The following is a 24,079-nucleotide window of genomic DNA, read 5'->3' on the forward strand; positions in this document are numbered from 1 at the left end:
AATTGTTTAGGCTGATGTCGACATATTTTGTAGGAAAACCAGGTTTCGTACTCAAACCTTTCAAAACTTCAATCATATTGATCAAATGACAAACCCGCTGGAGACCTGCTGTACCTCCCCTCTAAGCGTTTGCCAAAAAAAAAAACCTGACTGACGCACAACGACACACACTAGCCTACGCCAAAGTTCCGAAGTCCCTGTTTTGAACCGGTCTTCTAACTCTTCCACTTGTCTGCACTGGACTTCTCCCCTCCACAGAGATGTGGTGTAGTCGCGTGGCTTTGCGTCGTCTACAGCGGATTGCCGTTACTCCATTAACTACAGCAGGGGGTCTAACTGGCGCAGTGCAGAGACAAATGTCAACGCTTCCACGGGTGTATATCACCCGACAAATTCCCCCAGAGGGACTGAAGATCCTCCGGGAGTCTGGACAGTAAGTGTGTGACCACACAAAAACCCAATGTTCAAATTGATGGACCTTGTCTATAGTTGATTACGTAGGCTATGTTGTACAATTGTTTTGGGGTTATGAACATGAACATAGTGTATTGTGTTTGTAAAATGCTAAGAGTTTGAAGTGGGTGAAAAAGTACATCATTTACTTTGGGTAAACAGGTTTGCCAATGTTTGCCCCACCGACCTGTTGGATAAGAAGGGTCCAGTCAGTTTGCTTACATAGGTTGTGAGTGTGTGTGTCTGTGTGTAAGTTTAAATACATAACGTCTAGTTGCTCTTTAAATGTACTCTAACTTGTATATCATTTATTTGTTTATTTATTAATCTCAACGTCTCATTTCATGCAGAGTGCAGTTTGAGCTGTGGGACTCAGACGATGTCCCTGTGCCCAGATGTGAACTGCTCCAGAAGGTCAGAGGCATGGACGCTCTGCTCTGCGTTCTCACCGAGAAGATTGATACAGAGTTATTGGATTCCGCAGGTCAGGTGATTGTCCTTGTTGTCCATGTCAATGTCTTATCCCTGACACATTGCAAGGGGCCTCCTCTTATGTGTGTGTGTGCGTTCCTACAGGTCCAAACCTGAAAGTCATCAGCACTATGTCAGTGGGATTTGACCATTTGAATCTGGAGGAGCTGAAGAAGAGGTCAGTGACCTGACCAGATACACAGCAGGGACAGTCATGTGGCAATCCATAATCCCATTCTGTGTATATGTGCGTTTCCAGGGGGATCCGTGTGGGCTACACCCCAGACGTTCTGACGGACTCTGTGGCGGAGCTCACTGTCGCTCTGCTGCTGACCACGTCCAGGAGATTGATCGAGGCCACGCATGAGGCCAAGACGTACTGTCCACACATACTCACACACAGACACACTCTCTCTCCCTGACACACACACACACACACACACACTCTCTCTGTCTTACATACACACATGCTGCAACATGTTTTCAAGTATGTCTAACCTCTCTCCCTCTGTTCTCCTCCCCAGAGGGGGCTGGGGCACCTGGAGGACATTGTGGCTGTGTGGCTACGAGCTCGCTAACAGCACAGTGGGCATCCTGGGTCTGGGGAGGATCGGTGAGCATGACAACACTCAACCTCCCCCACCCACACCTCGTTACAACATACACACCTCACACTAAACACACATCATGACACCCTCACATACAATCTCACACTAAACACACACCCTGACCCATGTACTTCAACACAACGTTACTGCAGACGTTAGCATATCAAGTTATATAAATAGACAGATACATTTGTCAAGCTGTAACTGTGTGTGTGACAGGGGTGGCCATCGCAGAGCGCCTGAAGCCCTTCAAGGTAAAGAAGTTCATCTACACAGACGTGGTACCCAGACCTGAACTGGCCAGCATGATCAATGCAGAGTACGGTGAGTAGCACCGGTCAACTCCCAGTCCTCCATCTGAACAGCTAAGTATAGATGGATGGATGAATGGATGGAGTGAGTGAATTGTGGTCTATGTTATGTATCTGTTGTAGTGTGTAACTATGTGTGTCATGTCTCTGTCCTCCAGTCTCTCTGGATGAGCTGGCTAAGCAGTCAGACTTCCTGACAATCTGCTGCGCTCTCACGCCAGAGACCAAGGAGATCTGCAACAAGAACCTCTTCTCCAAGATGAAAAACACCTCCATTTTCATCAATACCAGCAGGTGACGGAGACACAGACATGCACATGCAGACACATGTCCTACATTTTCTAAATGTGTACATCAATAATAGAAACACACACAGATTTTCATAGGTGTGCCTTTCTGGTGTTGTGTCTGCATGTGTCAGGGGAGGGGTGGTGAACCAGCAGGATCTTTATGAGGCTCTGTCCATGGGTCAGATAGCCGGCGCCGGCCTGGACGTCACCGTCCCTGAGCCCCTCCCAACCAGCCACCCGCTTTTTACCCTCAAAAACTGTGGTGAGTCTGTCCTCTCCATCACTGTGGTGAGTCTGTCCTCTCCATCACTGTGGTGAGTCTGTCCTCTCCATCACCGTGGTGAGTCTGTCCTCTCCATCACCGTGGTGAGTCTGTCCTCTCCATCACTGTGGTGAGTCTGTCCTCTCCATCACTGTGGTGAGTCTGTCCTCTCCATCACTGCTTTCCTTGTTTCTCAGCTCTGTCCTCATGTCGTCACCTCTGGGGTTTTAATGCACCATTTAGATGCTTTTAAGCCCATACAGAGACCTAATATTACTACTAAAAAGTGGTTAAGTGTCTGAGGCTTTCACATGTATTTGTGACTGAGACATTTGTGCTAGCTGTATATGAAGAACAGAGCCTTACTGCAACTCTCTTCCTTTTCCCTCCATCCATCCAGTAATTCTTCCTCACATCGCCAGTGCCTCCTACAGCACCCGAAATGCCATGTCTGCCCTGGCAGCCAATAACCTGCTGCTAGGCCTGACGGGCCAGCCAATGATCAAAGAGCTCAAGATTTAGGCGCCAATCACCTGCAACCAGGAAGGAAAGGGTCCAATCTTCAATGAGAAAAACAAAAAAAAACATTGTATTGTTGTACTCATACTCTACATTAATTCTCTATTTCTTATGCACAAAATAATTCTCCTGTTTTCAATTCTATACTGTTCAACTTATTGTACCAAGTGGATGACACAAAGTTGAGACATTAAAATATTTTTATTCAATCAATACAACAACTGAAAAGATAGGTTTTCTGTTATTTAGTTAGTTTATTTTTAACAAAGAAAGTACAACATTTAGTTTTTTCATGGTTACACTATGGTTACATGTAAAGAAAGAATATCAATGTCCTTCCCTTGTTACATTTAAATGAATCGCAGCTTTTCAAGCAACGCTATAAGGCAGTAACTTCTGTTACTAATTAATCTTTTGATTTAGGCTTTTCAAATTGGTTTTGGCTTATCCACAAATGGGCTTATTGTATAAATATTTTTTACAGTGCAAATATATAAAGAAACTGTTTACACAACTGCTACAATGGACAAGCACCATGGAAACAAAGTCACAGTGAGAGAAATGGAAGTCATCTTAGATTTTTGTAACAGGGTCTTAAAAATTTCCCTAATGAGTACCCCAGTATTTCTGCCTGACTAAAAATGAACCCATCATTTCATACAACCTTTAATACTGTAGGTTTTCAGAAGTTAGATATGAAGAGTAGTACGAATATAGCTTATGTTTACAGTCACAAAATCCTACGAAGCAAATAATTATGAAAGGTATGAAAAAATTAAATAAAATCGAATACTCATGTTCATTTCATACAAAAAGTCAATTATTTTTTAACAGTGTAAAGACTCTACAATAAGGTGCCAACTAAGAAACAGAAGCAGTGGATGACATCATCATTGTTTGACACTGGCACAGAGCAGAAAACAAGCTACAACAAGACAAAAAGATACAGGACCTGTACTAAAGGGACCCTAAACCTTTATATTCCGTAGCAAAGTAGCTTTAGCCTGTCATCTAGGACTTGCTGGGTTCTGGAGTTCATCTAGGACTCACTAGGATCTAGGACTTGGAAGTAACATCAACACAGTCATACGTCCTTCGTTCTGACGCATAGTCCACTAACATAACTCTACAGTACTGAATCAATACTGCTCCAGACAGGGAAAAACAGACCCACATACGTTAACTTTAACACTACGATCAGGAGTCTGAGTCTGTTAGTTCCGGTTAGGTAGGGGGAAAAAACTGAAGAAAGCAGGGTTGCAAAATTATTTAAAGTTTCCAACTTGGAATATTTAAAAAACATTCCCTGGCTTAAAGGCAGGGTAGGCAATGTTGTTGAGAAGCATATTTGTCTTATTAGATGTCATATTTGCCTAAATAATCTTCACATCCTGATAGCAACCAATTAATCTCAAGGTTTGACAGTAAAATTAAATAAATATGATATCTGTGGTCGTCGCAGGACTAATAGATATTATTAAGGTTGGACCGGCACTAATGATTGGACGGCATTCAGACCAAGTGTAATGACTGGATGGACTAGTTGTCTGTTTGTCTACCAACCTCCTGGCAGTAGTCAGGCAGCATGTTCATGTGTTCTGGGGGAGTGGCTTTTAAGGGAGCGGTGGGATATTATGGTTTGAATCCTTTCAAACTCAAGCAAAAATTAAGATAAAATAATCCTTTATTAGTCCCACAGTGGGGACATTTGCAATTGCTAGGTTCACAAAACTTGCCTATCCTGCCTTTAACTTCCCAGAAAGTTTCATAACTTTTTCTACGCATTGCAAAGGATTTGTCTAGTTTTACCTATGTTACAGTACAGCAAGCATTAGATGTACAAAAAATGCGATTTGATATGCAAATGCTTTACCAAACTGTTACACAACAACAAATTAATTTGAGATTTTTTGCTTAATTCTCTTTGTAATGGCAAGTGATTAAAGCCATTTTATGTGCAATATTTACATTTAGAATGTTCTCAGCTTACAGAATATTCCTTCATAAGGCTATAGACTAGGACAAACGCTGTGCGTTTCAATACACTCACACACACAGGACATGTGCAAATTAAAAAAGGATTCTCAAACAGAGAAACAAAAGGCCAACACACTTTGACATCTTCCTTCAAGAAGATAGCCTTCATCAATGTTGATTTTCTAGTCAAAGGTGCTCAGACTAAAGGCAACTTCAAACATCCAAAAACCCTCCTTTGAACTTAACTGATGATAGGACAGAGGGGATTCAGCACCCTGTTGTGAGTTTCTTGAAGAATGTTAACCCTTGTGCTGCCTTCGGGTCACATGACCCAAAGGTTCATGACGAACCATCATTGTGTTTACCCAGTTTTACCCAATACAAAAACTAATAAAAATAATTTTCTTTTAACCTTTGCAATGTGGGGGGTCTGAGACAGCCCAACGGTTAAAAGAAAATGCTTCACTTTGTTTTTGTATGAGGTAAATTTGTCGCAATACGACGGTGGGTCACACGGCTGATGGGTCAGAATGACCCGAAGATAACACAAGGGTTAATTGAATTAGGCTTCAACAAGAAAATCTGTCGGTATACTCAGTAACACTGAATTAGACAACATTGATATTCTGCAGGGGAATTTCTGACAATAAAACGAAGACTGGACACTAACAGTCTAAGCAACCAGAGTATGTTTAGGGAAAGGTGGCAATGTTGTGGAGGTCCTTATTGTCGATCTCTCCACTTTTTACCCCTAAAAGCGTCTCCCTCGTCCTGAAGAGGATCAACACAAACCAAAGCAAACAGAATGCTTCCGGGCTACAGCAGTGCTACATAGCAGGGTCCTCCCCAGGCAGAGGGCCTCACAGCATGCCACCAGGCATGTTGCTGTTCTGCCACCTGAGGCATGTGGTCTTGGAGTGTTTGTAGAGGTGGGAGGACTGGCTAAAGCGCTTGCCACACTTAAGGCAGGCGTAGGGCTTCTCCCCCGTGTGGACGCGGATGTGCTTTTTGCAGTCTGTCAGCGTCAGGAAGGTCTTGCAGCAGATCTTGCAGGCGTACTTCCTGGCCCCCTCCACGACCAAGACGTTGTGCTCCGACAGCGCCTTCTTACACTTGGAGAGGACGTCTGCCGAGGCCCTCGTCAGCTGGGGGGGGTGGGAGCTGTTAGGGGGGGCGCTTCCTGCCTCGTAGATCCCAGTCCCGTTGCGAAGCAGGGGACCCCCCAGGGAGGAGGAGGTGGAGGAGGCGTCCTGGATGAGAGAGCCTATTGCTCCTCCTCCTAAGCTTCCATCTCCACCCAGGCCGGCGGACATCTTGGGAGCTATGCGTCGGTAGCCAGGGAAACCGAGTGAGGCCGCAGCAGCGCCAGCACTCCCTCTGCTGGCTCGGACCAGCGAGTGCAGCCCCAGACTGGAGCGCTGGTAGTCCAAAGCGAAGGGGTCTACAGCCCCAGCCCCACCCATGGGGCTGACACGCCCATCATGGAGGGGGCGGAGAAAGAGCGACTCAGCATCTGTGAAGGACCTGCAACTTTCGCCTCCAAGTAAGTGACTACTGGACAAGGGCCGGAGCAGAGAGGAAGAGGCGGAGCCAGAGGTTCCGGTGGCTTCTGGGCCGAGCAGGAAGTGACGCGCAGCACCGTTGCTGGTCGTCGTTGTGTTCGGGAGGTCATCGTCCCCGGCAACCAGCTCAGCCCCTACCCCTCCGAACACCTTGGCACTGAGGAAGCTAGTGATACTAAAGCCAGACTTCCCATCCAACCCATCACCACACCCAAACACTCCCCCACCTCCACCCCCACTACCCCTGCCCAGGCTGGCCTTCAGCAGCTGCTGCTCTCTGGGCTGCAGCAGGACAGAGCTGGGCTGGGGGTCGGAGGTGGAGGTAAAGCTGCGGTCGCTGCTCTCTGGGCTCAGCTCCTCTTCCGCCTTCTCCTCGCCCCGCCTCCTGGACTCTGGTTGGTCGCTGAGGCCACTGCCCTCCGCCTGAGAGGTCACATCGCTGGTCTCATCCACTGGCTCCGGGGAGCTCAGGGGCTCCTGCTTCACCACCAACTGAGGAACCAGAAGAACATGAGGGCTAAGAAGTATGTATGGATGCTTATATTGAATTGATATGATTTGTTTTTACAGATGAAGTTTAATACATGTTGTTTCAAACGACAGCCATCATACCAAATAGCATAGTTTCATCCTTTGGGAAAAAAAGAAAGACTTGGCTTTGTACCTTCTGTCGGCCGTCTTCCTCGTCCTCCTCCTCTGTCCCTTCTTTCACCTTCATCGGCCCATTCCCTCCATCCACGTACTCCTCTTTCCCCACCCCTCCCTGCATCAGTCTAGGCACCTCGCCATTGCAGTGGCCTCCGTCCGATTGGCTTGGCATCTGTTGGTCATCTTGGGACACACCTCCTACAAGGCCGGCGATCGTCACATCCAGGTTGGACTCCTCCCCCATCTTGTGGGAGTCAGGAGAGAGAAGCCCAGCCTCCTCTCCTTCGCCACTCACCCCTCCCTCGACTGAGGGGCGTGGCCTTTGCCTGGGCCTTTCCTCTGATAGGCCCAAGGAAGGCTTCCGCTTGTGAAAGCGGCGAATGGGAAAGGAAGCCCTCTGCTCAACCGCACCACCTCCCACCCCATTCCCGACCCCATCCTCCTCCATCCCACCCAAGGCTGAGCTCACCAGGCTCAGTCCCAGCTGCTGCAGGAGGAACGAGCGCTGGAGTCTGGACTTAGCTGCATTAGCCGCTAAACTAGCAGCGTTAGCTGCCAGGTTGGAATTTCCATTTTGGTTAGCATTAGCTGCTAACTCTGCTACCTGCTGCTGCCTGTGCCTCTGCTGGTCTGTCTGGAGTTGGTGGTGGTGGGACGGCCTGTCAGAGGAGGCCGGGGGGGACATGGGAAGGGTGCGGGTGGTCAGGTAGTGCTTGCAGGCCTTGACCACACCATTGAGGTGCAGGTGGGAGGCGGCCAAAAGGATATCCATGACGTTACTCTCACCCAGCATCAGAGTGGAGGTGTACATCATGTCCACCAAGGCAGCAAACGCCTCTGCCGTCACCACCTGGAGACAGATGAAGAGTTAGTATCAGTAGCACGCTGCAGTAATTACATCTTTCCTAATAACAGTGATGTATTCAAGGCTTCTTGTCATCGTCCTCCTCACTTCGCTATCCAGCTGGATCATGTTCATGCTGGCGTCTCCCTCAGCGACGGTGAACAGAGCCCTGAAGTGGGTACTACATGCTGCCAACACAGAGCGGTGGGCCTTGAAATGGCGGCTGCCCACCACAATGACACAGTCACACAGTTGGCCATGCACGCGCTGGTAGTTGAGCTGCTGGAAGATCTGGTCGAAGTGGCCCGGGAAGTCCATGACTTGGGAAAAAAGGGATGTAGGCCACCGTAAGAGTTAGGACAGGGGGAGGAATGATAACCTGGGGAATAATGTGGACAAGGAAAGATGTAAAGAAGGAGAATATTGAAGGGAAGTTGAGATGGGACACATGGGAGAAAGGCAAGTGGATAGAACAGTTAGAGAAGTTTAACATAGGGTTAAACTGGATGTTAACAATTTCAAATGAACTAATTCTGGTTGATGTACTTTGTCCAGCAAGCACCACCTACTAGGCATGCATGCATGTTATAAGATGCATGCATGCATGCCTAGTAGGTGGTGATTAGATTAGGGAACAATAAGTTATAGTTCCCTAATCTGCAAAGGCTATGTAGAAAGCCATGTGTATCTACTTCCAAGACAAGCAAATAAATCACTTTGAGATAATGTTAGCCTTTGTACCGGTTTAAAGGCACAATTATATAGCATATTAGACGAACTTGCACGACCTGGGCGACAATTAGTGGCAAAAGCAAGTTTCCCATTGAAAGACTCGCTAGCTGGGCCGGCAGTAACGCCTTCAACTACAGTAGCTTGTTTTGGCTAATTAAATTATAGCACACATAAAGCTTGTCTTGGACTATACACTGAAACAGATAACGTGATACCAATAGCTAGGGTTCAAAAGACACGATTGTTACCTTGCTGTTACTTTCTCTGAAACCCGGTCGCGTCCGTCAAGACAGTTTGCTAGCCAGCTAGCTAGCAACAGTACTGTAGCTAGACAACAAGAAGGGCCGCCGACTCCAGTCAGCCAGCTTGTTTTCCAAGGCCACGGGTCGAGTGGACAAGGTGATGTGCCAACGTGGATAATGTTCAGTGAAATGTTGTATTGAGCTGCGTACTAAAGAATATTTTATATATGATCATGCTGGTTGTCCATCCATGGTGCTGACGCTTTCTTCCCAGAGCGGCAGCGTGTGTTCTGGGTTGGTGTTGCTTGGTCACTCTCTAGCACGCTAGTACACAGAGGGGCGGAGGTTAGGGCTGGATACTGCTGGGAGTTTGGGTACGGTTGCCTGGAGCAACCTATCCTAATGTGGTAGTGTGTGGCAGCAAAGGAGCTACACATTTTCAAGCCCAATGTTTGTTACCAATAAAATACACCAGAATTCTGACATTTGTAGAAATTATGTTTATTGCTTGTTAATCGGTGACAATTCTGAGCAGTAACATATTAACCAACGACCAATAAAAACAATCTAACGATCACGATGACCTCAGTGTTATTATGTTTCATCTTGCAGACAGACTGGTGGCTGTTGTCTTTTCCAGACACAGTAGGTGGCGCTGTATTCGATTGTCCCCGCCGACGTGAGAGTTGCAATAACATTCCTCACCACAGGGCCACGCTGTAGGGTTGGCAGGTATTTTCAGAAGTGTGGTGACAACAAACATGGACGCGAAGTGTTCACTCGTATGTTGCGAAGAGGAAAGAGAGGCAGATCAAGCAGTTATCGGTAACTATTTTTAGGTGTCATTTTGTCTGTACTAATAAAATAAATGTGTTCTATCGTAATATTGAAATTATGTACCTCTGGGCTAAGACGTTTCACTGTAAAATACCTATTTCCGTCGCACACGTGGGTGCCCCATCCTGAATGAAATGCAGTCTTTTTTGATCCTGACCAATTTGCTATATGTGGTCTTCAGTTCAGTTCTCTAATGGGACCTTGCAGAAAACAGATCAGCTAGACTTTACCTTTTACAAGAACGTCGATGAAAACAACCCGAGGAAGAAGAGCAGACGCTTGTTGGTAAGACATCAGCGTCGTACTACAAGAACAGCCATCATCCTATGATGAAAGGGTTAACCAATTCTCACATCTCCACTTTCCAGGTTGCTGAATCAGACAGACTGTCCTACGTTGGCAATAACTTTGAAACAGGATCCTTAAAATGTAACAACCTTTGCAGGTAGGCATCATTCTTGACCCCACCTACAGAATTACTCATAGCCGACCCTGTCTCACAAGCACCACCTGTGTGACCATTGTTTCCAAGAGGACTGAAGTATTCCAGTGTTAAACAGGTGTGTGGGGTGTATAGTACTGGTAACTATTTTTCAACCGTTGTCGTAAACTGTTTACAGATACTATGTTGGAGTCCTAAACAAGGAGACCATGAAGATGGAGGTGCACAATGCTCTGCTCTTCAACATGCAGCCAGTCATCCCAGGTAACGAAAAAACGACCCCAATCATCATGTATAGGGCTGCATTCAAGAACGCCATCTGCTTTTCACTGGCATTCCTTCCTGTTCAAGGATAAGGAGAGAAACAATCTCTCTCTGAGATGTAGTTTGAGTTGTAGAATGTTGCTTGTTCTCTGTCACTGTAGTGAGGATGGGAATGTGGTCCTCTCATTACAGGGGAGATCGCCCCCGAGGCTGACCCGTCTAGTAACAACCAAACATACAGAGACAAGGTAGATGCACAAGCGCATGTAAACACTGTGCACTCCACCCTCTACATCAGAAATGAATGAATACATAAATATAAAGAAACAATATATTCTGGCTTTCCCTGTTAACCCTTTCCTCTCTGGCCAGGTGGACTCTCTAATTGAGGCATTTGGCTCCAACAAGCAAAAGCGAGCCCTGACCTCGCGCAGGCTGAATCAGGTGGGCAGTGAAACCCTGCAGCAGGCAGTGGCCAAGGCAGCCCAGAACGTCATTGATCAGAAGGGTCTGGAAGGTGAATGCAGGCCCATTTCCACACTACCACCTAACTACTGGACTAATGCGGCAAGCATGCAACAAGCTGCTTAATACTAAGATGAATTCCAAGCATGGGAACACTGTCAGAAACGCACATCTACCTTCTCTCATCACCAGTCCCTCGTCTCTGCCTCACCCTGTGTCCTCTCTCTCTCCCTACCTCATCCATGCCTCACCGTGTTCTCTCTATCTCTCCCGACTTCGTCCCTGCCTCACCCTGTGTCCTCTCTCTCCTTACCTCGTCCCTGCCTCACCCTGTGTCCTCTCTCTCCCTACCTCATCCCTGCCTCACCCTGTGTTCTCTCTCTCCCTACCTCACCCTGTGTCCTCTCTCTCTCCCTACCTCGTCCCTGCCTCACCCTGTGTCCTCTCTCCCTACCTCATCCCCAGCCCTGCAGGATGAACTGTCCCAGACACAGGCTCAGTCAGAGTTTGCTCCCTACCTGCCTCCATGCCACCCAGACGCCACCTCCCCCGACCAGGTCTACCTCTTTGATGACTGTATCCTTTCCCTGCTATCCGGACTTGTGAAAGAGGGTGTGTTTGTGGAATAGTGTGTGTGAAGATGTGAGTTTAGCATATATACATGTAGACACTTTGTCCTGGATGTGTGTTTCTCCTTATCCACGTCCCAGTGCTAACCCCAGTAGAGTACAGCGCTCTCGAGGCGGCGGGATCCAAGATGGCCACCCTCTCCCCAGAGGACTTACAGAAGATGAGAGACAGCGGAGGGTAGGGTATTCTTCTATAATACCTAGTGTTGCGAAATTCTGGGATTGGAGTTGGAAACTTTTCATGGGAATAAACTGGAAATGTTCAGGTTAGCCTATAATAGGGAACGCAAATGTAGTAGGGGGGGGGGAAACATCTTGCAGCATAATCTTGGTTAAAAGAACATTTCATGTAAATTACTGTAATTGTAAACACTACTTCTGGACTCTTGAAGCCACACTACTGCATGCACTGTCCATTCCTCCATCACATGCACTGTCCATTCCTCCACAGATCATTTCTACACTACAGCAGGACATTCTCTTTCTCCATCAGCTTGGTGTTGAATAAAAAGTGTTTGAGATGGCTTTCGTTCAAACTGGGGAGACACAGTAAATCCCTGGACCTGGTGTGTGTGTTCTAGGAACCAGTGTGTGCTGCAGCTGCTGACGCGCCTGCCCAGTGAGGGCCCTGCCAGGGACAGACAGGCACGCTGTGCCTACTACCTGAGCCTGCTCCTCAAACTAGTCCACCTGAAGATGTTCACACGCAGGTGTAAGTATCATGCTGTGTGTGTGTGTGTGTGTGGGACTGCAGAATCGTGTTTGTGTTTGTACTCATGTGTGACAGATGACCTATTTGTGTTTGTCCAGTCGGGCAGGAGGAGGACTGTCCTCGTATCATCCAGAACAAGCTGATGAAGAGCTTCACAGTGGAGACCTTCAACAATGGCAGGTAGGTAATCGACTGCCTTACCAACAGCAGGTGGAACTGGTGATTGCAGTCGTTTTTAGAAGATATTCATAACTGCCGTTTTGTGTTCACGAGTCCAGGGTACAGAATATGGTGTCGACATCCATGCATGTGAAGGTGGCTGCCTACTGCTTGGCCTTGTTGCTACATATGGGTCACATGACTGCTGACCTCACAGTCCTTCACCGCGACCTAGGGATCACCGAGAGCAAGTAGGAAGCTGAGCCTCTATTCTCACTCACACACACACACGGGTGGACATCAAATCTTAATTTACACACGAGACATTGCTAAATGTATTTATGTGTGCATATACCTCTTCCACTTGTGCAGGATACAGGAGGTAGCCAAGTCCATGGGGCTGAAGTTGAGCAGGCCTGCCCGGGGTAAAGCAAAAGAGGCTGGGCATGAGGATGAGCACAGGCTGGCCACTCTGGAGCTCCCTCTGGTCAAATACGAACCGCTCCTCGACAACAGGAAACGCAAGAAGATGCGTTAGAAAAGGGGATTACTAGACGAAGGGAGGGATGAGGGAATTACTAGAGGGAGAAGTGAGATTAAGAGCTATACAAATAAACTTTGATTTGAAGAGCAAGAATGCTATAGATTCCTACCTAGTGAGGATACTGTTAATTTCAAACTAATAAAAAACGGAAAGAGAAGACTCGTGATGAATCATTTCAAGCCATGCGCTGTAAGCTGGGGGTTAGCAGTAACTGGACTCTTGACAAGTGACTGAAAACATCCATATTTATATTGTATAGCAAATTGTAGAGGCACATTTGTAGACATTACATATTGCACATTTCAGATTAGATGAAGCATGGTATGTCACCTGGTAACCCAACCTGGTCACTGTGCTCAGCGGAGTTGTAAGACTAGGCTGGTCTATTACACATTATTCAGGGAAATCAGTTCATGATTTGGTAGACTGGTCACTGCTCATACTCCTCCGTCCATCAAGGCACTGCATCGACAGCGTAGCAGATGGATGTGATCTCCAATTGACTTTCAAACTAGTTCCGGTAAACTCAACACCCCAGTCAACTAAGCTATGTCTTTCGTATGATCTCTTCACCTATATACCATGGTGAATTCATGTATTGTTTAAACTGATTAAATATGGATAAAAGCTTGACCTGTGCTTCAGCATTTGAGTATAAAGGAGTGCCCATGTATTAATGTGCTATAATCCTAAAGATAGCTTGTGTTTTTTGTCCTGACGGCAGTTTGATTACTAAATGTTGACATTGGTTTAATAGAAAAGTGGTGATAAAAGGTTTGGTATCTCTTTTCATGTCTGTTAGCTTGCCAAGGATGTGTTCTAGGGCACAGTCACAGGCTATTCTAGAAGTCTGTAAGGTGCCATGTTGTAACATCCCACATAACCATCTCAAGTCTGGAGTGATTGCTCAGGTCGGACACTATGGGACGAGAGGGATCCCTCACAGGATGGAGCAGAAGACGCTGCCATTATTATGGCAACCACTCTCCACAGAGGCAGTGATCCTGGTGGTCATGGAGATGGCAAGGTGGGTGGGGTGTCGGGCGGAGGAGGTGGGGGGGCCTGAGGGGGCATCGACCAGAGGTCGAGGGGGGGGGTTCTCCAGGGTCCAGGGAGGGGCGGAGCCACAAGTCCTAACAGGCGGGAGAAAAAAGGGACGTTTCAACAGGCTAGCATTATGTAGAACAGCTACATTTCTTTTTTTTACAACAGCTACAGCGTTTCATGCAGACAGTACATACAATTTAGACTGACAGACTTTCTCGCTTTCAATGGGACAGAATAATCTGTTTTTTTGAGGATTACAATTTTACAATGAGACAGACATCTAATTAGAGAGTGAATGGGGGGACAGGTAGGTACAGTAGGTTGCATAGCTACCTGTTGCTATGCATCAGCAGACTGTTGTTAGGCAGCACACAGCTCTCGCTGCCAGGATCGCAGTGCAGCAGGGGTTTTGTGTTACCAGGATGACCTTGGTACAGCAGGTTGTCATGGACGACGCCCTTGGCCAGCCCCTGTACAGTGATGCCACACCCCTGAACTGGTTGAACACGGTTACGCAACACCTGAGGAAGACCACACACACAACCATGACAACTCAACCCCACAAACTCAACTCAACCCTGAAGTGTGTGTGTGTGTTCTCTCTGTTCACCTTCACGTCCGCACAGTCCATCACCCGAATCCCGTATCCACGGTTACCCACCACGTCGTTCTCCACAATTTGCCCATCACCATGGAAACTAACACCATGGCCGCCGTTGTCATAGACACCATTTCCACGGAGCTCCACCCTACACTCCCTGTCTACTGTGATGCCGCCCCGGCTGTTGCCTTGGACACAATTGGCAACAAGCCGGGTCAGCTGGCTGCTCTGTAGCAAGGCAACACCGGCACCACGGTTACCGTTGACAAGGTTTGCAACGACATTCAACGGCTCGCTGCTCTTCACATAGAGGCCGACCGCTGGGAAGAAGAAAGAGTAGGGAGGAGGGAAAAGGGAGGGAGACAGGAAGATGACCAGACAATAAAGTAAGGGCGCACGACAATGACAGAGCCCAGACAGCGCGTGTTCCATACTGAGCCTTTACCTCCGTTGCGGCTCATGCAGTTGCTCTCTACCAGAGCTACGCTGATGGAGCGGCGGGAAGAGAAGCGCTCGTCCTCGCTGTCCAAATCACTCTCCCACGCCAGCAGCTCTCCTTCCTCGTTAAAGTTCTCTTGTCCTCCTCCTCCACCTTCACCCCCTCCTACTCCTCCTTCCCCCCCACCCCCGTCCTGGTATGTCTCCCTCTGGCCTGCGCCCTCGGGGTCTTTCCGGCAGAACACCGCCAGGCCGTACATGCGGTTATGGGTAATGTAGTTCCCCAGCAGCTGAGGGAGGCTGGAGGACATGACCCACACGCCACATCCTTTGTTACCTAGACACAGCAGATGAGAGACTCACTCCCAGGGTCAACCACGTTCTCCGAAAATAAACAACAAACCTCCACGACATCACAGACATAGAAGGAAGTGAGCTCACAGTAGATGTGGTTGCCCTCTATGAGCCCGCGGCCCCGCTCTCCAACCACCACCCCATCAGAGTAGCCATGACAGATGTGGTTGTTCTTTAGCACCGGGTCTCCCCCTCTCCGAATGTCCACCCCCCCCCACTGGTTCTCCCGGATCACGTTCTCTAACAGGGAGGGAGAGATGGTGGGACGGATGAATGGGAGGGAGCGATGGATGGAGGAATTGCATTAAAGGAAACACGAATAGATGTGTAGCTTTGAAATGTTTCTTTCTAGAAGAGTTTCTTTGTTGCTCTGTGGGTGTCTGTTTTGACTGGCTCCATTGCATGTACATACCTAATATCATGCCCCTGCCACTCTCATTCACTGCTATTCCTGCAGCCTGGCCCTGGAAGATGTGATTCCCACTGGGTAAGAGGGAGACAGAGGGAGTGAGAACGAGAGAGAAATAGAGAGGCAGCGAGAGATAGGAAGGTTGAGTGACAAAGAACACAGTCAAAGAACATTTAAAAAAAGAAAAGAAGAAAGGTCTAGATTCTCCATTTTGCAGTTTCCGGAATATTCCTGTTGCCTCACCTACCTGACCACAGGGTTGCCATTGAAAAGAACGTACACGCCCGCCTCCTTGTTGTTATAGATCTGGTTGCTGCGGATAGAACCCTTCCCGTTGCCCAGGACAACAATGCCGGAACGCATGCCACTGTGTATTCTGTTACACTGTCCAGAGGGAGAGAAAAGTCAGAATAGCAAGCAGAAAGGAAGGACAAGCAGCTCCCAGGCTTCTACAACATGCCTAGAGTTGACTTGGACTGCCTATTTTGGCCTTCTTCTGCTTCAGTTTTTTTTTACAGAAACAATGGGAGAGTGACAGGAAAGACAGTGAGAGAGAGAGAGAGAGAGAGAGAGAGAGAGAGAGAGAGAGAGAGAGAGAGAGAGAGAGAGAGAGAGAGAGAGAGAGAGAGAGGGGGGGGGGTTCAATTACAGGGGGGGAGACATGCAGGAAATGGCCCAGGCAAGAATCAAACCCGGGGCCCTGCGTTAAAGCCTTAGCCCAAGCGGTACACACTCTGCCCGATGTGCCACTTTGGACTGCATTTCGAATTCACTTCAGATGAATACGGAAAACCATTAGTGAAGTACAATATGGAAACATGGTCCAATTCAGCTTTTAAATCCTAGTACATGATGAACATATCTCTCTCTGCCTCCATCTTGTCTGCCTCTGTTTCCGCAGGGAATTCTATAGTAACAATTAGAGCAGTCAGAGATGTTCAATATACCATGGGCAAGTGGATGCTTAAAAGTTTGGCAGAACTGTGCTCTGGGAGAGTGTGTGGTGTTACCAGGATAATGGGGTTGGCTCCCTTGCGGATGTCTAGCCCCGCCTCTCCATTGGAGTGGATGTTGTTGTCAGCGATGAGGCCCTGGGCAGAGAGACGAAGGAACACGCCAGACGCTCGGCAACCGCTCACCTCGTTACGCAGCATCACTACCTAGAGTTGGGGAGTGGGAGAAGAAAAGGAGGTCAGGTCGCTGGGTGATGATGGAATTAGAAGTTGATGCTGGAGAGCCATGGAGACCGTTACCGTGGCGTTCTGGATGCAGCGCACCGCGTAGTTCAGCCCCCGGAACACGTTGCCCTCCAGACGGGCATTGCCGTGGTTACACACATGCACTCCGCCCTTGCCCTCGCGGAAGAGGCAGCGCTTCAGGACGCAGCCCTGGACTGCTGATGCCAGTGCCTGGGCCTCAGGATCCCTCTGGAGCTCTTGGGTCAGAGTGCGGAGGTCAGGTGTCACTGAGGGGGGGCTGGGGTCCGAGGTTGGGGGCAGGGAACCGTCGGGGTTGGCCTTGAGGAGGTGGCTGAGGCCATGGTGGTCATGGGCCAGTTTGTAAACGGTTGGTTTGCTGATGATGTTGCCTGTGGTTAGGGAAGGAGTGGTGTGGGACTCGACCTCCTCCTCTTCGCCGCTGGGCTCGCTCTCTGTCCAGCTGTCCTCGATCACAGTGTCCTGACACAGCCCTTCCTCCCCACCCTGGATCCCCGTCCTCCTCTCACCGTCTTGTTTGTTCCAGTCCTTCAGGCTGACGTTTGCCCCTAGGGACTGCAGGCCACTGTCCTTCCCAAACTGAGGGCCTCCCCCTGGGCTAGCATTCCCGGGCGAGCCCCAGGATGTAATAGTCCGGGCCTGCACTGCCAGGTGCTTACAGGCCCAATTTTTCTCCGACACTGGTGCTCCTTCCACCGTCACGGAGGCTGTGTCACTTCCCGCAAAATCGCAGCTTTCCAGTAGGCTGAGGGCAACGCCCAGGAAGTGAGCGGAACTGCCCTGTGAGAAGGAGCAGAAGCGAGCCTGGCAGGTACCCGGACCGCGGATCTGCAGCTGGGCCCCCTCGAAGTTACAGTTGTCCAGCTGCACATGACCTGACGATGTCTGAGGGGAGGGAGTGACAGAGGAAGGGAGCGAGGGAGGGAGAGAGGGACGGAGGAAGAAGGATAGTGAGAGGGGGAGTGAGTGAATTAGAGAAGTAGAAAGAGGGAGAGAGAGAGTAGGGAGAGAAAAAGGGAGGGGGCGAGGGAGAAAGGACGGAACCTTGTGAGAACTGAAAGTTAAAAGAACAGAGTAAATCTCCTTCCAATCTCCATCCCCTCACCTTGTAGACAACAGTGGAGAACCAGGCGGGCATGAAGACCAGGTTACACAGCCTGGCTGTGGGGCACTGCTGCTCCACACACACTAGCAGCGCCACCTCCCCCAGCCTGCCGAGCCCCATCACCTCCACGGGCACCCTGAGCACCAGCTCAGCCTGCTCCTCGTACACTCCAGGGTGGAGCACCACCCGGTCATAAGGCCCCACCACCCCCAGTGCCCCCCGCAGCGTCTCAAACTCACACCCCGCCCCCACGTGCCACACCCGCCGGTCCTTTCTCCGGCGGAACAGATGCAGGCAGGCCGAGGGCTGAAGCTCCGGCCCGTTCTGGGTCCAGGTGCGGCTGGCCAAGGCGTGCTGCCGAAGGGCCTCCCTCCACGACGGGGGCTCCAGCTGGGGCCGGCTGGGCCAGTTGGGGTGCCGGCACTCGGGGCAGCCCAGGCACAGCTGCCTCCAGCGGGTGTTGTCCAGGGAGAGGATGAGTTCCCTCCAGGCCCGACACACCAGGCAGCAGCGGCCCAGCTCCGGTAGGGGCAGGTAGGCCAGGATCACCCTCCACAGCTCCACTGGCAGGCTGACCACCTCCATAACAGCTGGTAGGACTGCCCAGGGGAAGAGGGGTGGGGAGGAGGGGAGGGGATGTGAGGGGGAGGGACAACACACCTGGGGAGGGGGAAAAAGATGGAACAGGGGTGGAGTATGATGAGGAAAAGTAGATAGGGCAGAAAATGGGGAGGGAGGGGAGGGGTAGAGGAGCAGGAGGAATGAGAGGGGTGGAGGAAAGGGGCAAAGGACCACCTGGGGACTATTGCCCAAACACAAACAAAAAGCATATTTTAAGACTGATCGTTTAGATCCAGTATGACTGAGCAATACTAATAGATGTATTTATTAAGTGGACCTCTATACTGAAATATACATTGGCAATAATTATTTGGCCTCGTGTAAATGTGAGCGTTCGTCAAATTTGCAAGGCTTTCTACAAGTGATAAAGATTGTGCATGAAACTGGTCAACGTCACGAGAGCAGGACAAGCACCTTTACCACACAGCCGTTAAACAGCTACATTCGTAACAAGCCTCACAGTTGTCCCAACTCATTCGAGACTAGTAAACACGCACACAAACACACACACTCCTCAATTAAGGATACGTTTTATAAAGCTGTAACATGCGGGCATACGAGCGAGGCAATGTAGTTAACAGGCAGGCTCTGTCGTAGACAAATATAATATACGTAACTAACAGATGGTGAATAAGGAACTCCTTACCGTGTTATCTCAGTTGGTTGGCCGAAAACCCGCACATCACCGTTTTCTGTTTTACCTGACCGGTAAATCTACGGGTGTGCCAACCATACTGACTTCAACGCCACATCATAACAATCCTCATCGCCCAAGATGAGACATCGGTGGAGAGTTCAGGCATTTGCTCTTACTTTACGGCAAGGCATGGAAACCGGGGACGTCCCCGGTTGGGCGGAGGTGGCGAGAGAAGAAGGAAGAAAGAAAGACTTTGGTTGTATTATATATTGGTTGTGAAAGCACACATTATGCACATTCTGTTAAATGCCTTCAAAATATAGAATGTGCACAAGTGGAAGATAGCATTGTTGTAAAGATCTAGACATACAGTGACATTTGTTGTGAATAGATAGCAGGCTAATACCACCCTTTCACCACAAGAGGGCACGAAGAGATCAGTTAATGCACCTTTGCGCAGGAAACGTCATACTACATCCTCTGATCCAACATTTTGATGTTTGGCGCTTCTACACAGCTGTAGATGTAGTTGAGTCACATCAGTGTCTAGAAATGAGGATGGCTATAAGGGCCAGAGATGGCACATCATCACTCTAGAATAATCTACAGTCACTGTTCCATGTATTCTGTGTTTTAAATAGAACACAAGGCAACTGCCAGAAATAGCTGGTTTAAAAATAGTTCTTGCACAGGCCTAGGCTACATCTGTTTCAGCCTCCTTCTTTCATATCCCAATGTTCCTTCTCTTATGTCTCATCTCTTTTTCAGCTGTCTTTTCTCCGCTACTCTCGAGCCTCCTTGCCAGCCACCCCTCCACCCCTCCACCCCCACCCTCTCTACTGACTGCAGACAGTGTTTCTTATTTATTTATTCATGGCAGATGTGAGTGCTTCAGTGGATGACAGGGATCTGTGGCCACATTAACATAGACACCTGGACTTCTCATCTCCGGGTGTCTCACACACGTCCCCTGGTTTTACCCATCTCGATTGCACGGAAATAAAATATGATGAAAAATAATACTTATTTTATTTTTAAGGTGTTTTACCTTGTCCACAGTCATCTACATAGATTGAGAACACACTACTGAATTTATTTGAATAAGTTGCCATGCATCATGAAAGCATGGGTTTGTATAGGATTTGTGCAGAAGAGGAGGTATGATTGATGTCTCTGTGTTGTGCAGGTTGCTCATTTACAGCCTTTCATGATAAAAAGCCTTTGAAAACCTTACCCACTTCTGATTAAAATCTAATTTGGTTCAACATTGGACTGCTTCGTCTCTATGGCAACCTCACCCATTGACGTATGGGCCTATCAGGAGCAGAAGGAGAGGAAGAGGACACGGTAGAAACTTTGACACAGACCTGAGATCAGTTCTCCTTTCACTAGATTCTAATAGTAATAAGATGAACACAACAGCAAGCTATCCCCAGGACAGTATTTATACAGTTGGAAGGAGCCTGGGGTCAGGCGATGGACTGAATGGCTTGTTGGTTGGTGACATCAGTCTGTGTGAATGAAGCATAGAGCAGCATATCAATGGTACGTTGTCCCCTCTCATTTCAATAGGGTATTTGGTTAAAATACATCAGCTTTCCTGCATCTGCCTCATATTACACAGAACGAGAGTATATCAATGACTATTCTCTATTCTTGAATGATATTGTTGATATGATTGTCTTTCCATCGGATTTACACGTGTCTGATTTAGAGTATGCCTATATACCCAAATTATCTCTGTTCTATAAAATCACAATGCTGGGCTGTAATTGAACCCCCCCCCCCCTCTCTCTCTCTCTCTCTCTCTCTCTCTCTCTCTCTCTCTCTCTCTCTCTCTCTCTCTCTCTCTCTCTCTCTCTCTAACACACACACACATATAGCAAATGGTAAGGAATACGATACATTTACATAATCCTCTGCACGACGGTCTGTCCTGGGCTGCACTGAGCCTGCGCACGCCGCACTTCTGTTCCATTTGAGACCAAAACGGTGGGAGGTGAAACACGCGCGCGGGATTGTCTGTCTGCTTGGCCTTAATTTTCCACTAATTTGTAAAAATGATCATCATAATCGAGAGTAAGGTAAGAAGTGTGTACTGAGCTCAAATGTTAAATCTCGTAGAAAAGCTAATGCACTTGTCTAGGTCCGTTATAAATGGATAACTAACGGTACAAAACTTAATCAATTGGGTTGGGCACCGACTAAAGTAGCCAATAAAAACGATAGAGGTTATCGAGCTGGGTTAGCATTAATGAGCTACATATAGGCATGTAGGTACATTTGTGAAAAATCCACCTACGAACAAAAAGTTAACAACCATGCTGAGATTTATTGACTTTGTACTGGAACAATGTATTGGTTTCTTGGTTTCTGGCCTTGGCTAATTGTTCTCCCATGTGAAGGGTGTGTTGGTGGTGCCGAGATTCGCAAACGTAGATTCAATTCGCCATATTGCGGTATTTCCATTGAAAAACAAAGTACATTTTGATCACTACAAATCTATAATTAAAATTCAACCAACGTTATCTGGCATAGATTACTGCCAATGATTCAAGGTACCCCCTGGCTGTAAAAAGTCAGCTTGTCTTGACAGACATGTTGGTTACACAGCGGTTACACTACATCTGAATCAATGCTGCTAGCTTAGTTAGCGTGGTCCTCCCGTCATGAATTAGCATAGTGCTACGTGCATGGGCCCTGGGTTTTGCTCGCTACTTTTAGCACTATACACTAGCCTGTCGAGTTTCTTTAGCTACATAACTAGCTACGAGTTCGAGCAAACCCCAACAAGAAAACTGCAAAGAGAACTAGCTACATTGCCCCAAACGAGCTAGAGTCTTTACACGTTCTTTCAGCTCGCCTTGGTATCAACTGAGTTGAATCCAGCTGACAGTGTCACATGGTGCCTATTTTTTTTCACACATCATCTAGTCTGGGCACTTCAATGCGTGTAACTATGAGTTAAATTAGTTAACAAGTCTATAAACCGACACACTTGCCAACCTATCATCCGGCTGGTCAAGCATCCGGCTGGTATTTTCATTGTGTGATTGGCGCTGAGTCATGTGCAAAGGATTTAAACGGCTCAGTTTACTTGTCAAGACAGAAAAATACTTTACGATTCCAGTTACGCCAGTCTCTTGCGCTGCTTCAGTGCATAGCCCACTATTGTGTAGTGCCGGTAACGCGAGATCCCTGGTAATTTGGCACCTCAATCTCCATGCTTTAATCACTGATCAACTGTAATGCGAGGATGCACGACATTCAACAGTACGTGTGGGTCGTTTTTTTTGTCCACCAATGCATGTAACCTCGTTCCCAAGATTTCTGATCACATTATGGCAATGTTGTTCACTGTCACGCCACCTCCTCAATGCAGCACCATCCACACCCAGCTACAATTTTCGCCATAGAACTTTTGACAAGCTCCTAATGTACAATTCATGGATTGTGTGTGTGTGTGTGTCAGGATCACTTTGACAAAGCCCTTGAGGAGGCTGGAGACAAGCTGGTGGTGGTGGATTTCACAGCTACATGGTGTGGGCCATGTCAAACCATCGCCCCCTTCTTCAAGGTAGGGAGCCATGATAATACTCTCCCCTTCCTCTTCTCTACCTTTTGATGTGCACTCTGTTTTGTTCCACGTGTAACCATTTGTACTTATGCCTCCTCCTCAGAAACTGTCTGAAGAGCACACTACCGTGGTCTTTCTAAAGGTTGACGTGGATGACGCACAGGCGAGGAACCAAACCACACACACACACACACACACACACACACACACACAGAGGACAGTCCTGGGTTGTAACCAGCGTGTGCGTGTTTCCCCTCTTCTCAGGACGTAGCCGCCTTCTGTGACATCAAATGCATGCCAACATTCCACTTCTATAAGAACAAGAAGAAGGTGAGTCCAAGTGGACCAACTGAAGGGTGCACATCTGTTCTTGACTACTTTTCTGTTTCAGAATAAAAGTCTGGTCCTTTTTCTGCCTTCCTCCGCCTCCCAGGTGGAGGAGTTTTCTGGGTCCAACCAGACCAAGTTAGAAGAGCTGGTGAACAACATGAAGTGAGCACGGTGCTCCAGAGAGGGTCTTCCAGACAGGATGCCCATGTTGCCTTCCTTTGTCTTCCCATCTTCCTCCTCCTTCCCCCAAATTGTAGCCACCTGTAGGGAACTGATCACTATGGGATAAATGGACAACCTGTATGCCTTCAACTTGTCTTCCCCCTCCTCCATCGTGACCCTCTCCATCTCCCTCCTCCATCATCACGCTGTTCTCTTCCCCATCATCCTCTCCCCTTACTCCACCTGCTCCTGTGTTGTCTAGAGGATGTGATCATTATTGCATGAGTGTTAAGCTGTATACCAACTGTGTTACCCATATCCACCCCCCTCTGTTGTCTTGTCAAAGGGATAGGATCACTACTGTACTGATGGACCACTATACGCTCTCCATCACTTTCCCTCCACATCTCAACCCCCCTAGCTTGTGTTTTGTCTAGGGATTGATCAGAAATGTATTATAACAATAAACCGTTTTTGTTTTTTCAGTCTCTTTATATTCCTGTCATGTTTGATGTTACATGTTTGTCTGTTTTTTTTTACAATAGACTACTCAAACTTGAGATCAGCACTGAATATGAGAGGCATTTACTTGTGTTCACTTATAATATCA

The 24,079-nt window shown here is 48.0% G+C and overlaps 5 protein-coding genes across 7 annotated transcripts; 3 read left to right on the forward strand and 2 right to left on the reverse strand.

Moving 5' to 3' along the window:
- Positions 1-144: 144 nt before the first annotated feature.
- grhprb (glyoxylate reductase/hydroxypyruvate reductase b) lies at positions 145-3,144 on the forward strand. The gene is made up of 9 exons (XM_062478017.1): positions 145-433; positions 804-937; positions 1,030-1,102; positions 1,184-1,300; positions 1,449-1,537; positions 1,752-1,856; positions 2,002-2,137; positions 2,265-2,395; positions 2,796-3,144. The coding sequence occupies exons 1-9, from the start codon at positions 261-263 to the stop codon at positions 2,915-2,917; spliced, it is 1,080 nt and encodes a 359-aa protein (XP_062334001.1). The 5' UTR covers positions 145-260; the 3' UTR covers positions 2,918-3,144.
- Positions 3,145-4,558: 1,414 nt separating this feature from the next.
- On the reverse strand, positions 4,559-9,239 carry LOC134033733 (zinc finger and BTB domain-containing protein 5). The gene is made up of 4 exons (XM_062478015.1): positions 8,926-9,239; positions 8,054-8,324; positions 7,118-7,951; positions 4,559-6,945 (listed from the first exon to the last, which is right to left on the reverse strand). Exons 2-4 carry the CDS (start codon positions 8,261-8,263, stop codon positions 5,752-5,754), a joined length of 2,238 nt encoding a protein of 745 aa, XP_062333999.1. The 5' UTR covers positions 8,264-8,324; positions 8,926-9,239; the 3' UTR covers positions 4,559-5,751.
- polr1e (RNA polymerase I subunit E) lies at positions 8,908-13,128 on the forward strand. The gene is made up of 13 exons (XM_062478016.1): positions 8,908-9,076; positions 9,532-9,744; positions 9,938-10,041; positions 10,125-10,201; positions 10,377-10,462; positions 10,655-10,710; positions 10,835-10,979; positions 11,393-11,503; positions 11,638-11,734; positions 12,138-12,268; positions 12,367-12,448; positions 12,547-12,678; positions 12,800-13,128. Exons 2-13 carry the CDS (start codon positions 9,681-9,683, stop codon positions 12,963-12,965), a joined length of 1,251 nt encoding a protein of 416 aa, XP_062334000.1. The 5' UTR covers positions 8,908-9,076; positions 9,532-9,680; the 3' UTR covers positions 12,966-13,128.
- A 70-nt stretch (positions 13,129-13,198) lies between these two features.
- fbxo10 (F-box protein 10) lies at positions 13,199-19,778 on the reverse strand. Of its 3 annotated transcripts, none has more exons than XM_062478014.1 (11): positions 19,410-19,778; positions 18,143-18,741; positions 17,074-17,922; positions 16,831-16,980; positions 16,068-16,204; positions 15,824-15,894; positions 15,499-15,651; positions 15,065-15,394; positions 14,629-14,939; positions 14,352-14,539; positions 13,199-14,104 (listed from the first exon to the last, which is right to left on the reverse strand). In XM_062478014.1, exons 2-11 carry the CDS (start codon positions 18,725-18,727, stop codon positions 13,912-13,914), a joined length of 2,967 nt encoding a protein of 988 aa, XP_062333998.1. In that variant the 5' UTR covers positions 18,728-18,741; positions 19,410-19,778; the 3' UTR covers positions 13,199-13,911. The 3 variants fall into 3 exon arrangements, with proteins under 3 accessions (XP_062333998.1, XP_062333997.1, XP_062333996.1); XM_062478013.1 differs by having other exon boundaries at positions 18,143-18,802; XM_062478012.1 differs by having other exon boundaries at positions 18,143-18,944.
- A 1,543-nt stretch (positions 19,779-21,321) lies between these two features.
- On the forward strand, positions 21,322-23,954 carry LOC134034066 (thioredoxin-like). The gene is made up of 5 exons (XM_062478394.1): positions 21,322-21,484; positions 22,873-22,977; positions 23,081-23,140; positions 23,242-23,307; positions 23,411-23,954. Exons 1-5 carry the CDS (start codon positions 21,461-21,463, stop codon positions 23,471-23,473), a joined length of 318 nt encoding a protein of 105 aa, XP_062334378.1. The 5' UTR covers positions 21,322-21,460; the 3' UTR covers positions 23,474-23,954.
- The last annotated feature ends 125 nt before the right edge of the window (positions 23,955-24,079 follow it).

This window comes from Osmerus eperlanus, chromosome 14 (assembly GCF_963692335.1).
Source record: "Osmerus eperlanus chromosome 14, fOsmEpe2.1, whole genome shotgun sequence".
In the NCBI taxonomy this organism is placed as follows: domain Eukaryota; kingdom Metazoa; phylum Chordata; class Actinopteri; order Osmeriformes; family Osmeridae; genus Osmerus; species Osmerus eperlanus.